We start from the raw sequence: 16,276 nt of genomic DNA, 5'->3' as shown, positions 1-16,276 counted from the left end.
CGAATTTGCTGCCAAGGAGTGTGGTGGAGTCTCCTTCTTTGGAGGTCTTTAAGCAGAGGCTTGACAACCATATGTCAGGAGTGCTCTGATGGTGTTTCCTGCTTGGCAGGGGGTTGGACTCGATGGCCCTTGTGGTCTCTTCCAACTCTATGATTCTATGATCCCTGACCATTGACTATGCTGGTTGGGGCTGATAGGAGTTGGAGTGCCAAACCTCTGAAATGCACAAAATTGGGGTTGGTTGGGGTATTTAAAGGAGGATGACTCAGCTCTGGTTCAGCCAGATTAGGAAGGATCTTCAGGCATGGAATTTGGGGGCTTATTGGAACCATAGACGGAGGAAGTATGGAGAGGGTGGGACTAGCTTTCTTAGGGGTAATGACTTCCAACCCAACCTCCCAAAATTCAAGGATAAGAGAGGCAGGCACACAAAGATAGAATCATACAACTGTAGAGTTGGAAGGGACCCTGGGTTCTTCTAGGGCAACCTCCTGCATTGCAGATACTGACAAGTAGGGATGAGGACCTACGGGAAAAGTTCATCCATTGGAAAGTTTATTGGAGAGTTAATGCCATTAGAAGGAACCATGGGTTACGGAAGTGAGGAAGTCAGGTGGTTTGACAAGCAAATTAATTGAAGACAGAGAGTTTAAGTGGAAGTTTAGAGAGAAACAAGAGCATCAAGAGAGGGGTGAGGTGGGGGGCCTCAAGGGCAAGGTTTGGTTGAAATATGGTGTGGGCATCAGAGAGTGGGTTTCATCACTTTAAACAGCATTCTGTCCAAAGGTAAATGGGGCATGGAACAGAGCCAGATGAGCTCATAAAGATCATAGGAGGCAGCTGTCACAGTTGTTTGCAGAGGAGCAACTCCTCCTGCAAGATTAGACGCCATTAACGAAATAAAGGCTTACAATTAGCTGCATTGTACACCGGCTGCTGGTATGCTTTTTTAATCAGAGAGCGTTCCTGGTACATCATAATTCCTGAGCACATGATACTATGTTGGAAAAAGTTTTGTACTTTTGTTAGAAAAAAAGTGGGTGATCCAAGGGACTCATGCAATTTAATGAGGTCCGAAATCACAGCTTTTAAGTAATGTATTATGTGACAATGAACAAATGAGGTTAATATTCAGGTGCTAATAAAAATGCAGGATTTTTTTAAGACTTGCATTATTCTGGTTTAAAATAATTTTGCAGCAGGCAGTTGGTAAATCTCTGGGTATCTTGTTTTTAATGCTGGCAATTGCCAGCTGTAAATTATATTGGCACTTCATAGAACTGTAGTGTTGGAAGGGACCCCAAGGGGCATCTGGTCCACCCCCTGCAATGCAGGAATCCAGCTAAAGCATCCATGAAAGATGACCATCCAATCTCTGCTTAAATTCCTCCAAAGAAGAAGAGTCCACCAACTTTCGAGTCAAACCATTCCACCGTTGAACAGCTCTTACTGTCAGAAAGTTCTTCCTGATGTTTATTCGAAATCTATTTTCCTGTAACTTGAAGCCATTGGTTCGAGTCCTACCCTCCAGAGCAAGAGAAAGCAAGCTTGTTCCATCTTTCATGTGACACCCCTTCAGATAACTGAAGAGGGCAGTCATACCTCCTCTCAGTATTCTCTTATCCAGGCTAAACAAACCCAGCTCCTTCAACCTTTCCTCATAAGGCCTGGTTTCCAGACCCTTGATCATCTTTGTTGCCCTCGTCTGCACACTTTCCAGCTGGTCAATATCCTGCTTAAATTGTGGTGCCCAGAACTGGACACAGTATTCCAGGTGTGGCCTGACCAAGACACAGTAGATTGGTACTGTTACTTCTCTTGGACACTATACTTCTGCTGATGCAACGTAGAATAGCATTAGCTTTTTTTGCTTCTGCATCACACTGTTGACTCATGTTAAGCTTGTGGTTCACCAAGACCCCTAGATCCTTTTTACATATCCTACTGGTCAGCCAGGTGTCCCCCATCCTACATTTGTACATCTGTTTCTGTTGTTGTTAGGATGTTACTGTTCGATATTGTGTACTCTTTTAAATTAACTAATTTTGGAAGCGAAAAAATTATGACCTTTAGACTACAGTTTACTGAGATCAAAAGGGAAGATCACAGAGGTTGGGTTAAAAGGTCTGAAGTTTGCCATTTTGATAGGCACTTATACCCTTAATTTTTTCTCATGCTTGCAGCCAAAGCATTCTTTGTGTGTCTGTGAAAAACTGAATTACTGGCAGGTATTAGCTCCCAACATAAAGTTATGGTCTGTATATCAGCAAGCCTCTTGTTCAGTATATATTACTTTTTTTATTTGAAAATAAATTAATTTTTGTATTTTTATTTCTTATTTGAAATAAGAATTATATCCAATCCAATTTTGTTATAAATATTTTACTGTGGACTGGCAGATTAAAAGTTAATTTTTTATCACTTCATCTATGTGGGTATAACTACACTATAATATACTTACATCATTTTCATGCAAAATTGATTTTCCTCCAAGAATCCTGAGAATTACAGTTTAATGCACTTCAAGTCTGTTGCTGCCATTTGCAGCAAGGAAAGTAATGGGGAAATGTACCAGAAACTGTGGGAGAGCACTTGCTTTGAAGCAATGTCATCCAGCCTCCCGTCAAACAAATCCTGATGGCTACTCAATTAAGCAGCCCATCTGGAAGGCCCTTAGGTGCGCCCTGCAGACTGTGAAGGGAGTTCAGGGTGTTTTGTATACAAGCAAGCTTTCTGGTCTTCTTCGGCTGGTCTTCCAGTATATTACTGTGCAAAGAAGGTTGTCCTACAGATCTAGGATATCTTGTTGAGCCTTTTTGTCTCCTCCTGTTGTGCATGGGCTCTATTCACAGAAGATCCTGGAGAATAGCAGCACAATGACTTCTTGCAGGACATTTGGATTCCAAGAAAGAGGGAGCCCCTTTTCTGTTTTTCACTAACCTGCCAACCCTGTTGGCAATGCAGGAGGTTGCCAAATTTTGCTAGACACCTGATGTTTCACAACTGGATGTTCATGTGGCCGGTGTGACAATGAAAATTTCCCCGTATTCAGACAGCTATTGCCATAACAGGTTAGCAGTATTTGGGCAGGGACAAGAGCAGGGAAAGGAGTGGAGTGGCCAAAGCCGTGGCTGGCACATAAGGCAGCTGGATTTTATAGGTTGTGATCTGGCAAGCTTTGCCACATAGAACTAACTCAAGCACTGGTGACCTTTGTGAGAGATCTGAGATAAAGCAAAGTGGTAGTTTGCAAGCATTTTGAACAAATGAAATCTAGAGAAGAGGTTTTCAACTCTGCTTCCTTCAACAAACACTTTCTACCCTAACATTTCTTTTATTAAAAGATTTGTATACCGCAAATTTTAAAGAAATCCCACTGCTTTACTTGTCTGCTAAGGACATACCGTTCGATAGGATGCAGGCCAGGCCTGTGGCGTTTTGCCATATGTGGATTGTGCAAGAGGGCATTCTCCTAAAACTGACCCTTGTGACTGTGCAGCACTAAGGAAGTTGTGGTGGCCAGCTGATCTTCTCACGGACGAGCCTCTAAGTTTGCCAAATCACAGAGGTGCTGTGCAACCCAGTCAGATGGATGGGCTACAAAAATAAAATTAATATTACTACTATTTTTTTAAATGAATTAATTCCCTTAACCATTTGTAATATAGATATATTGGGTTTTTAACCTTCTGTATATAGCATATTAGTAGTAGTATTTTGGTATATTTTAATGTAAATACATATTTTGATCAACTCTGTTCTTCCATATTGTATCAGTGTATATTATTAAGTAAAGGTAAAGGTGCCCCTGCCCGTACGGGCCAGTCGTGTCCGACTTTGGGGTTGCGCGCCCATCTCGCTTAAGAGGCCGGGGGCCAGCGCTGTCCGAAGACACTTCCGGGTCACGTGGCCAGCGTGACAAGCTGCATCTGGCGAGCCAGCGCAGCACACGGAAACGCCGTTTACCTTCCCGCTAGTAAGCGGTCCCTATTTATCTACTTGCACCCGGGGGTGCTTTCGAACTGCTAGGTTGGCAGGCGCTGGGACCGAGCAACAGGAGTGCACCCCACCGCGGGGATTCGAACCGCCGACCTGACGACTGGCAAGTCCTAGGCGCTGAGGTTTTACCCACAGCGCCACCCGCACCCCTAGTGTATATTATTAGCATTATTATTACTTTCTGTGGTTGATATGACCCTGATGGTCAAAACAAAAACAACAATAAAAAATGTCAAATCACAGTTTGGCGGTTTATCTTACTCCATTTTAATACTGTTTTAAGTTTCCCTTTTATCAGTTTTTATTTTTCTTAAATAGCAATGATCTATGTATTGCAATGGGACACGGGTGGTGCTGTGGTCTAAACCACAGAGCCTAGGACTTGTCGATCGGAAGGTCGGCGGTTCAAATCCCCGCGACGGGGTGAGCTCCCGTTGCTTGGTCCCGGCTCCTACCAACCTAGCAGTTCAAAAGCATGTCAAAGTGCAAGTAGATAAATAGGTACCGCTCCGGCGGGAAGGGAAACAGAGTTTCCGTGCGCTGCTCTGGTTCGCCAGAAGCGGCTTAGTCATGCTGGCCACATGACCAGGAAGCTGTACGCCAGCTCCCCCGGCCGAATAAAGCGAGATGAGCGCCACAACCCCAGAGTCGGCCACGACTGGACCTAATGGTCAGGGGTCCCTTTACCTTTACATACTGCAATCTTGAAATTTTGCCAATTTTATAGAGTTAAATTTTTTAGAAATTTTGTTTCCTCTGGCATATGATAAATAGCATATGACAAACACTTCCACTAACTTACTAAATTCTTTACAGTATATAAATGGTTTTACAATTCTTTTGCAATTACTACAGTATTATGACTTTCCCCAAGAATGCAATGTTTCTGGATCTCAGGGCAATTGATTTCCTTAGCATTATTTTTTGTTTGTTTCAGCTAATTATGAACTCTCTTGTGAAGCATATAAACACTTGGGCAAACCAACAGGCTTCTACTGGATAGATCCAGATGGCAGCGGCGCATTGGGACCCTTGAAAGTGCACTGCAATATGACAGGTAACTTCAGTGTGTGTGCATAGCCTTGATCCTTCCCTTTATTTATAGAGAAACCATGTTGTATTGGACTACTAGATTTGAATCACAACATAGCAGTCATTCCCTGCCTCTCTCAGCCTAACTTCTCATGGTTGTTCTGAAGCTAAAATGGAATGACCCCACTTATGTTGCCAAGGAATTCCTCGAAGAAGAGAATTTGTAATAAGCCAACAAAAGTACCTGCTGAGAGGGAAACAGCAAGCCTTCCATGTTGGCCTGCTAGAACCAACTGCTGCTTCCTTCCACTTCTCCCATAGCAGAATCTCAACTGTGGACCACAAGTTGGTAGCTGGGGGGGGGGGAGTCAGAGCAAAGCTTTCTAGTACCTCGATACCCTGTTCTCATTCTCCCTCTCTCTCATATTGAACCTCAAGACAACCACATGAACTCACTGTTTAAAATACCCATTTTTCTGATGAGGATCTATTTACTGATGATGGCATATCTACGGTCACACAGAAACTGAGCAGTCAGTATAGGGACAAGTCTAAATATCTTCCTTTCTTCATAGAATCATAGAATAGAATCATAGAATCATAGAGTTGGAAGAGACCACAAGGGCCATCGAGTCCAACCCCCTGCCAAGCAGGAAACACCATCAGAGCACTCCTGACATATGGTTGTCAAGCCTCTGCTTAAAGACCTCCAAAGAAGAAGACTCCACCACACTCCTTGGCAGCAAATTCCACTGTCGAACAGCTCTTACTGTCAGCAAGTTCTTCCTAATGTTTAGGTGGAATCTTCTTTCTTGTAGTTTGGAACCATTGCTCCGTGTCCGCTTCTCTGGAGCAGCAGAAAAGAACCTTTCTCCCTCCTCTATGTGACATCCTTTTATATATTTGAACATGGCTATCATATCACCCCTTAATCTCCTCTTCTCCAGGATAAACATGCCCAGCTCCCTTAGCCGTTCCTCATAAGGCATCGTTTCCAGGCCTTTGACCATTTTGGTTGCCCTCCTCTGGACACGTTCCAGTTTGTCAGTGTCCTTCTTGAACTGTGGTGCCCACAACTGGACACAGTACTCCAGGTGAGGTCTGACCAGAGCAGAATACAGTGGCACTATTACTTCCCTTGATCTGGATGCTATACTCCTATTGATGCAGCCCAGAATTGCATTGGCTTTTTTAGCTGCCGCGTCACACTGTTGGCTCATGTCAAGTTTGTGGTCAACCAAGACTCCTAGATCCTTTTCACATGTACTGCTCTCAAGCCAGGTGTCACCCATCTTGTATTTGTGCCTCTCATTTTTTTGGCCCAAGTGCAATACTTTACATTTCTCCCTGTTAAAATTCATCTTGTTTGTTTTGGCCCAGTTCTCTAATCTGTCAAGGTCATTTTGAAGTGTGATCCTGTCCTCTGGGGTGTTAGCCACCCCTCCCAGTTTGGTGTCATCTGCAAATTTGATCAGGATGCCCTTGAGTCCATCATCCAAGTCGTTGATAAAGATGTTGAATAAGACCGGGCCCAAGACAGAACCCTGTGGCACCCCACTAGTCACTCTTCTCCAGGATGAAGAGGAACCATTGTTGAGCACCCTTTGGGTTCGGTCAGTCAGCCAGTTACAAATCCACTGAGTGGTAGCATAGTCAAGACCGCATTTTACCAGCTTCTTTACAAGAATATCATGGGGCACCTTGTCAAATGCCTTGCTGAAATCAAGGTAGGCTACATCCACTGCGTTCCCTTCATCTACCAGGGTTGTAATTCTGTCAAAAAACGAGATCAGGTTAGTCTGACATGACTTATTTTTCAGAAATCCATGCTGACTATTGGTGATCACAGCATTCCTTTCTAGGTGCTCACAGACTGTTTGCTTAATGATCTGCTCCAGAATCTTCCCTGGTATTGATGTCAGACTGACTGGGCGGTAATTATTTGGGTCCTCTCTTTTCCCCTTTTTGAAAATAGGGACGACATTTGCCCTCCTCCAGTCTGCCGGGACTTCGCCTGTTCTCCAGGAATTCTCAAAGATGACTGCCAGTGGTTCTGAGATCACATCTGCCAGTTCTTTTAATACTCTTGAATGCAGTTCATCTGGCCCTGGAGACTTGAATACATCTAAACTAGCCAAGTATTCTTGTACTATCTCCTTAGTTATTCTGGGCTGTGTTTCCTCTGCTGAATCATTTGCTCCAAATTCTTCAGGTCGGGCATTGTTTTCTTTATTAGAGAAGACTGAGGCAAAGAAGGCATTGAGGAGTTCAGCCCTTTCTGTGTCCCCTGTTTGCATTTCACCATCTTCTCCTCTGAGTTACCCCACTGTTTCTTTGTTCTTCCTTTTGCTACAAACATACCCATAAAAGCCTTTTTTGTTGCTTTTAACCTCTCTAGCAAGCCTGAGTTCATTCTGTGCTTTAGCTTTTCTGACTTTGTGTCTACACATGCTGGCTATTTGTTTGAATTCCTCTTTGGTGGTTTCCCCCCTTCTCCATTTTTTGTACACATCCTTTTTTAATCTTAACTCAGTTAAAAGTTCTTTAGATAGCCACCCTGGCTTCTTTAGGCACCTTCCATGTTTCCGTCTCATTGGTATTGCCTGAAGTTGTGCTTTTACTATCTCCCTCTTAACAAACTCCCAGCCATCATGAACTCCCTTTCCTTTTAGTATTACTGTCCATGGGATCTCACCCAGCACTTCCCTAAGTTTTATGAAGTCGGCTTTCTTAAAGTCAAGAAATTGAGTCCTAGTATGCTTGGCTGCTCCTTTCCGCTGTATAGTAAACTTCAGAAGAGCACGATCACTCACGCCTAATGATCCTTCCACTTCTACCCTACTAACCAGGTCATCAACATTGGTTAGGACCAGATCTAAAATGGCTGTTCCTCTTGTTGCTTCTCTCACTTTCTGGACAATGAAGTTGTCTGCAAGGCCAGTGAGGAATCTGTTTGACCTTATGCTCTTGGCTGAGTTTGACATCCAACAAATATCCGAGTAATTGAAGTCCCCCATTACTACTATCTCCCTTCCTTTTGCATGCTTGGCCATCTGTTCCAGGAAGGCATCATCTATGTCCTCCGTTTGGCTTGGGGATCTATAGTAAACTCCCACAATGAGGTCACTGTTATTCTTCTCTCCCTTAATTTTGACCCAACTTCAATTTTGACCCGCTTCATCCCAACTCCTTGCTCAACCCAAAGCATCATGGGAGGTTTCACACATATACAGTAAAGCAGAAGTCGTATGTGTGATTTATTTTCCGTTCTAGATGGTATTATGCCCCCCCTTTGTCTAGGACCATCTTTATATCACTTATTGATGTTGTGATACAGTCAAACCTCAGAACTCAAACGGCTCCATTGCCGAACATTTCAGTTGCCAAACGCCAAAAACCCGGAAGTAAGTGTTCCGGTTTTTGAACATTCCTCAGAACTCAAACATCTGACACACATTCTACTTGAGTGCAACCATTCAGGAGCTGCGCCTCGGAACTCGAACCTTTCTGAAGTTGAACGGTCTTCCGTAATTGATTACATTCAAGTTCCGGGGTTTGACTGTATCAGAATCAGCTCTTGGCTATATTTGTGTGAAATGCCCCACAGGAGCCCTGCTTTGGAGTCTCCTTCTTTGAAGGTCTTTAAGCAGAGGCTTGACAACCATATGTCAGTAGTGTTCTGATGGTGTTTCTTGCTTGGCAGGGGGTTGGACTCGATGGCCCTTGTGGTCTCTTCCAACTCTATGATTCTATGATTCTATGATTCACAAATACATATATTTAAACCTAGTCTGGGCCATGAAGACCTCTGTTATTTTAGACCTCATATGGTATCCTCATCTTCCCTCATTCAGCCTGTTTTAGAATGGTGAGAGGAGGAAACTGTAACATTTCACAAGAGTGATGTGAAATGCCACAGCCCTGAGAACAGCTGGTACTCAAAGAGCCATGACTATGGTAACCCATAATTTTGTATTCACTTATCGTGAAGAGTTGGCCATTGCATTTTAAAATTGGGATATGTGTGGAAGGTCTAAAAACATATGACACCCATTACAAAAATGTCATTTTGTGGTATATGTAGGCATATCTAGGTAGATTTTGGCTTGCTTCTTTTCCTTTGGAACTGCCACTGGGGAACAGGAGAACAGGAAACAGCCAAATAGGAAAGACGGGGTTTTGTTGGGAGAGAACAGACAGGCAGGAGAGAGAAGAAAGAAAATTTGCAGGGAGGGGGTGCTACACTTTTTAGAATTAAGTTGTGTGTGAGGCACAATTGGTTTCCCTGCTAGGTTCATTGCTGCCTCAGGTGAGAAGAGAAATCACTGAGGAGAGTAGTGCAACCATACTGTTCTCAGACACTTTCTTGAGATGGTACGGCTTAAGACGATGTAGTGAGGAGCAGAAGTTTGGAGTTTCTCCCCTCTCCTGCTGCCCATATAAGAGTTCTGAACAAAACTTGAGAACTGTGATGACTTGGCAGTTTCTTTGCTCCTTGGAGGATGCTGGTTCAAGGTCCCTTGCTGCCACAGAGCTTAAACTAGAAAGCAAAACTGGTTCAATATATCCCCAAGAGCACAAATCCCTAAGAAGAACTCTAAGATGATGGATAAGAAAATTACCTTAAAAAAACAAAAAACAAATCCTGTGTGCTTGTATTATCTGATAAAGGGCAACAGTTTGGTTTAGGCATATGGGCCCATGTGCAGCAAAGAAACCAAACAGACATTAGCTTGAATTTTTCAATTATGTTTGCTATTGCTATTTGTCCCTTCTACCTTCATCTGAACTGCTATCCGTTAGTCAGGGGTCAAATGGAGTGCCTGCATTAAGACTGTTCACCATAATGCTCTCCCTTCCATTTTATGGTCACTTTGCTAAAGCGAAATGTGCGCTTTTATAGACTTTACAATTATTTAGCCCTGGGAGTGTTTAATGAATACATGTGGAGGTTGTTTTAGCGGTTTACTTTTCCATTTTGTTGTCAAGGTTCTAAAGATCCCCTCCCCACCTCTGCCTTTTTATAAAAGGCTGCACTTTAGGGGTTTATGGATGTTAATGGTGCAAATCATCTTTGCGTGAAAAGATGTGCCTGTCTCCATGTGGTTATGTTGGGCTGTTACCTCTGCATTGTCCCCTTGTTGTACAAGCAGCCTCTTTATTCCCTCTCCTTCCTCAAGGCCCTGTTGCCCTTAGGAAACAAATGCTTCATGCAATGACTCCTGGGCATGTCACATCAAGGCTCAGTTGCTTTTGCTAGTTATGCTGTTTGTCAAGTTGACAGACAGCAGAGTTGAGAATCAAACCATTCCACATGAGGAGGAGAGACATTTTTCAAAAAGCTCTGCTCTCTGATGGGGGGGGGTGATTGTTTTTGCTGGCTTGTGTTTTCTCTTCCTACTATCTGTAGAGCTATAAAAGTTCAAAGTAGATTAATGTTAAAAGAAATGAAACATTTAAAATCATGTTGAAATGGCACATTATGCTCATTTATTAGCGAGATCTATAATGAGAGCCATAAAGAGAGGCAAGTGTGTTTAAAAAGAGACAAAAGAGGGAACGATGCATTCTTCCTTGAATCCCCAATCAGTCTTTGGGGGATGGTTCTGCTCTGATGTTTAATTCTTTAAATTAATTTACCTAGAGAGAGAAGGGCAAGTTCGCAGTGCTGCTACTGTTCACATGAAAAATTCAGGACTTCTTGCCTGTTTGCTCTGCCAAATGCGGTTTTGCAAAGGAATGAGTCAGCAATGAATGAGCTGGAGGAGCAATCTTATCTTTTCTCCCTCTCTCTCCCCCTCCCCCCCCTCTCTCTCTCTCACACACACTGCTAATGTGGATCTTAAGGCACAGTTGAAAGTACCTTTCTTGCCAAGCCTGTTTTCTGTTTCACAGACAGATACAGCTCATGACAGAGTATGGGGAGCTTTTGTGTGCCTTTGACATTGATGTCCGTGATCATGTTTTTTTGACACCTGTGACCAAGAGATGTGTTCTGTATTCCTAGAAGCCCCTGGGTCCCATTTTCCCCAAAGGGGCATAGAAGCACTCAGTCCATTGTATAGTATGTGGAAAAAGGGCTTGAGACATGAAATACAATATGGGTTTTGTTGTTATACCACAGCTTTGTTGAGAACTTGCTTTGACAAGGCCAAGTGTGGCCAGAATGGAGGGGACCTTCCTCAGCATAGTGTTTTTCCCTGTCTGGAGACTTGGCATGAATTTTTCAGCAGGAACAACCTGCCCAAACTCATGCTCATCCACACGGCCCTTTGTCTTGTGATTTCTTCCATTTGCCCCATGATTCCTAGGCGGGGGTCTGAGAGGCTTTTCTTTCATCCACTGCGTTCCATGGGGAAACCTGCAGTTTACTGCTAAATTGGAGCAAGCACCATTCAGCAGAAAGCCTGGTTGACATTCATTTCAATTAAACAGTAAACTGCAGGTTTTCCTGAGGAAAGTGGTGGGACAAAAGAAACACCCCTCTTGAACCCATGCCTAGAAATCACAGGGCAAACAGAAGTGTGGATGAGCCTTATGTTTGAACAAGGCCAGTCTCTGCGTAGATACTAGGAGTATCAAAATTTACTCTGTGAACTGGTCATAGGATTAGACTTATTCAGCCATGGTTGGATGGCCATCTATCCTGGATGCTTTAGTTGAGATTCCCTCATTGCAGGGGGTTGGACTAAATGACCCTTGTGTCCCTTCCAACTCTATAATTCTATGATTCTATGATTAACCATATACTTAAAACCTACATAGCTTTCTTTAACTCTTGGTGAAAGATTACACTGGAGCAGTAAGAGCCAGTAATCTCTGGGGATTGGCGGGGTCATGCCAAGACCTTTTCCAAACTCTGCTCAGCTCAGCCATGGGACCTCAAAACCCAGTCCCAAACTTTCCTGCTGACTCTGCCAGGAGAAGCTCCTCCTAGAGGCTCTTGAACAGAGTTTAGAGTAACTTATGGCAACCTAAGTTACACTTATGGTCAGGATTGTTCTGTCAGTGTGGAATATTTAAAAGGCCTGTGTGTGGCTCCACTGCTGATAGGTGGATTTCAAACATTACAGAAATCCTGTCTGAGGAGAAATGCATAAAACCCAGACATCAAAGCAGCTTTCCCATCCGAATCGGGTATTCCCAAAAGGCATGGCTGAGGTGAGTTTGGGGGTGAGGGGCATGGACATGTGGAAGCATTTCCCATGGGAGGACAGAAAAGATCTGGAAATAGGGTGAGCAAGGAGCTGGTGGCCCCCAGGTGGGCAACCACAAGGAATGAATTCGGGTGGCCCCTTAATCTGTCACATGCCGCCAAGCAGAAAGGAATGTGGCCACACTCAATCTGAAATCCACGGAAGCAGTGCTGTAGTAAAATTCTCTTCACTGCTTGGGAGGAACCCACAAAATCCAGCACACCAAGTATTCACATACACAGGATGGTCAGCAGCTTTTCATTGTAAATCTGTATGTACCAAATGTCTGGGACGCGGGTGGCGCTGTGGGTTAAACCACAGAGCCTAGGACTTGCTGATCAGAAGGTCGGTGGTTTGAATCCCCATGACGGGGTGAGCTCCCGTTGCTCAGTCCCTGCTCCTGCCAACCTAGCAGTTCGAAAGCACATCAAAGTGCAAGTAGATAAGGAAGGTAAACGGCATTTCCGTGCGCTGCTCTGGTTCGCCAGAAGCGGCTTAGTCCTGCTGGCCACATGACCCAGAAGCTGTACTCCGGCTCCCTCGGCCAAGAAAGCGAGATGAGCACCGCAACCCCAGAGTCGGCCACGACTGGACCTAATGGTCAGGGGTCCCTTTACCTTTACCTTTACCAAATGTCTAGGACTGGCATAACCAGAAGGTACTGTTGAACTGTGTTGCTGACCAGAGGCTAGGCTTTACTAGAAGCCTGTTCAGGTTTTGAAGCCCGCATGCTGCTTCTTTGGTGAGCGGGAAGATGATAAGCTCTTCAGATTTCCTGATTTGTCTGAGACATTGAGACTTCCACCCTGCTCTGCGTTGTTGGCATGCGAGTGCCAATAAACTATGTACACTTAAAGCATGTAGACAGAAATCATAGATGCCTGTGCCTTTTTTCACTATCTCTCAGAACTCAGCATTGAAATTTAGTTTTTGAAATAAGGGTTAAGGCTTAAATATGATTCTTGTTTTTAAGTGAAATGTTATTACATTTTTCTCTTCTTGCAGAAATGGGCAAAGTGTAATGTGTTCCATTACAAAGTGTTACAAAATGACCTTGACCTTTAGCAAAACAAAAAATAATAATGAAAATTGTATTACCACAGAACTTGTGAGAAAAAGGGAATTGTTGCTACAGCACATAGAGTGCAACTGTAAATTTTCCCCTCATCCATCTCTAGTAATTTATTCGCCAACCTGGAAGATACTGGTGCTTCCTTTTTTGATAGCATTCTGAATATATTTGAAAGGCTGTTTGTTTGTTCTTTCATCAGACTGCTTTTGTTTCTGATACAAAATTCAGTAAAATAAATATATTTGTGAAATTTTATTTTCATGTATTGTTCTCACTTTGCAATTACAAAACTCATCCCAAATGGGTTTTATTTGTAATTTCTATTATTTTATTACAACGGGATTAATCCTGCCAGACTGCCAGGGACTGGCTAGATGAAGAAGGAGTGGTGGGAGGCAGCAGCAGGGGAATCCCCAAGGGAAACCCCAGAGGAGGACGGCTCAAAGCCCAGGGATCGGTGGTGGGACACTGAGGAGAGGTCAGAGGGAAAAGAGGAATAAAGAGTTAACTTCTCTAACAAACTCTGCTTCTTGCTTGCTGGACAGAGTCTGACTTTTGCCCTGACAGACTGACTACAGATCAGAATCTAAAGACATAGCCCACTGGGGAATTCTCTAGCACAATCCACATTAAGAAGAAAAAGTGTTGAACCAGAGCAGTGAGTAACTCTCTGCTATTTTCCCTTTAACCACTGGGTGCTTGATAGAGATTGTTAATTAAGTAATCCAACAGGGCATGAAAATCTGACACAGGTATTAAGTAAATTGTGGGTTTCTGCGTGTTAACTGATAAATATAAGTTGCTTTTATAAGATTTCATTTTCCTTGTGCCTTGTTGAGTAATCACCTCAGTGTCCTGGCCGAACAATGGGGGTGGAGACACTCCTTCAGGTATACTGAATCTGTTCAGGGCTTTAAAGGTCAGCACCACCACTTTGAATTGTGCTCAGAAACATACTGGGAGCCAGTGTAGGTCTTTCAAGACCGGTGTTATGTGGTCTCGGCGGCTGCTCCCAGTCACCAGTCTAGCTGCCACATTCTGGATTAGTTGTGTTTCCGGGTCACCTTCAAAAGTAGCCCCACGTAGAGCATGTTGCAGTAGTCCAAGTGGGAAATAACTAGAGCATGCATCACTCTGGTGAGACAATCTGTGGGCAGGTAGGGTCTCAGCCTGCGTACACAACTGTCCTGTACACAAAATTGACCTGCGCCTCCAGGGACAGCTGTGAGTCCAAAATAACTCCCAGGCTGCGCACCTGGTCCTTCAGGGGCACAGTTGCCTTATTCAGGACCACAGAGTCTCCCACACTTGCCCACCCCCTGTCCCCCCAAAACAGTACTTCTGTCTTGTCAGGATTCAACCTCAATCTGCTAGCTGCCACCCATCCTCCAACTGCCTCCAGACACTCACACAGGACCTTCACCGCCTTCACTGGTTCTGATTTAAAAGAGGTAGAGCTGGGTATCATCCGCTTACTGATGAACACCCAGCCCAAACCCCCTGATGATCTCTCCCAGCAGCTTCATATAGATGTTAAAAAGCATGGGGGAGAGGACAGAACCCTAAGGCACCCCACAAGTGAGGGCCCAGGGGTCTGAACACTCATCCCCCAACACCACTTTCTGGACATGGCGCATAATGTTATACCATTGTATAACAGTGCCCCCAGCTCCCAGCTCCTCTAGGCAGTCCAGAAGGATGTTATGGTCGATGGTGTCAAAGGTTGCTGAGAGATCCAGCAGAACTAGGAAACGGCTTTCACCCTTGTCCCTAGCTCACCGGAGATCATCGACCAGTGCGACCAAGGCAGTTTCAGTCCCATGATGAGTCCTGAATCGTGACTGGAAGGAATCCAAATGGTCCGCATCCTCCAGGCGTGCCTGGAGTTGTTCAGCAACCACCCACTCAATCACCTTGCCCAAGAATGGAAGCGAGTTAAGGCAATTATTATGTTTCTGTGTGAACTTTGTAAGGCTCTCCCTTTTTTTAAAAAAAACTGGTAAGTCTTTTGTTTGCAGTAAATCATCACACGCTGATCCAAAAATCCTGCTCAGGTGGCATGCACCATTTTTGTCAGTTCCGATGAAATAAAAATCTAAGCGTCTGCTCATTAATTTTCCCAGATCAGTTGCACAATAAATCAGTCTTTCCAAGGGAGATTTTTCCAAGTCAAATTTACAATCCAAACATGATAACAGAGCAATGGCTCGCCTCCCCCTCTGACTATCAATCTCGCAACATAGTCTGTCTCATAATGGCGAATCCCGATTAAGAACTGCGTCACAGGAGAGCCTTTCATTTTCTTTCCAGATCTTCCAAAAAACAAAGCCTTTAGTTATTTCCACACAGTTTATTTTCCAATCTCACTTGCTATCAGTCATGTGACGGTTCTTCTAGGGGAGGGGTTGTTAGGTAATATCATAATAAAAAGAAGAAGAAGCTTCCCCCCCCTTTTCGTTCAGTTTCAACATACCGACATATCTGTTATTCTTTGATGTTTTCTTCTGTATAGTCCATTCCATCACTCTTAACTTCTCAGTGACAGGCTTAATAAGCATCTGATACACCCTTTCCTTCGCTCGAAACATGTGCAATTACTTTTATATCCAATATTTTATCTTAAGTAATGCAACTAGCGTCACTCTCAGAAGCAGCGTCCGGGAGATCCAAAGCTCACTCAAGGGCTTTCCGTCCAGTGCCCTCCCCCCTCCTTCTTTCAAACTCGGGGTGATTTATGGGCAACCGCAGACGAGGCTGCATCTTCCCTTCCTCGGGAAGAATTTTGGGAGGCTGATTTACTCCCATATCAGCCTCTTAATTACCTCGTGTGAGCTGGAGAGATGGTATTGTTGGCCATCTTCCAAGGCGCCCCTAGCGGCCCCCTCCAAATGAGAGAATGTTTTAAACAGTATTTAGAATGTTGCAATTGTTTTTAGAATGCTTTAAAAATGCTTTATTATGGATGCATTTGCTGCCC

At 44.0% G+C, this 16,276-nt stretch overlaps 1 protein-coding gene across 2 annotated transcripts in view; it reads left to right on the top strand.

Moving 5' to 3' along the window:
* The window catches only part of CNTNAP2 (contactin associated protein 2), a 999,981-nt gene that overhangs the window by 727,668 nt on the left and 256,037 nt on the right, over positions 1-16,276 (top strand). For both annotated transcript variants that reach the window (XM_083577628.1, XM_083577629.1), the window contains one exon: positions 4,937-5,056. In XM_083577628.1, coding sequence (XP_083433754.1) covers positions 4,937-5,056 — 120 coding nt within the window. The remainder of the gene's footprint in view (positions 1-4,936; positions 5,057-16,276) is intronic.

Source organism: Podarcis filfolensis, assembly GCF_964270895.1.
Source record: "Podarcis filfolensis genome assembly, chromosome: 12".
Classification (NCBI taxonomy): Eukaryota; Metazoa; Chordata; class Lepidosauria; order Squamata; family Lacertidae; genus Podarcis; species Podarcis filfolensis.
The sequence above is the reverse complement of the archived record's forward strand: the minus strand, read 5'-3'. Positions and strand labels throughout refer to the sequence as shown.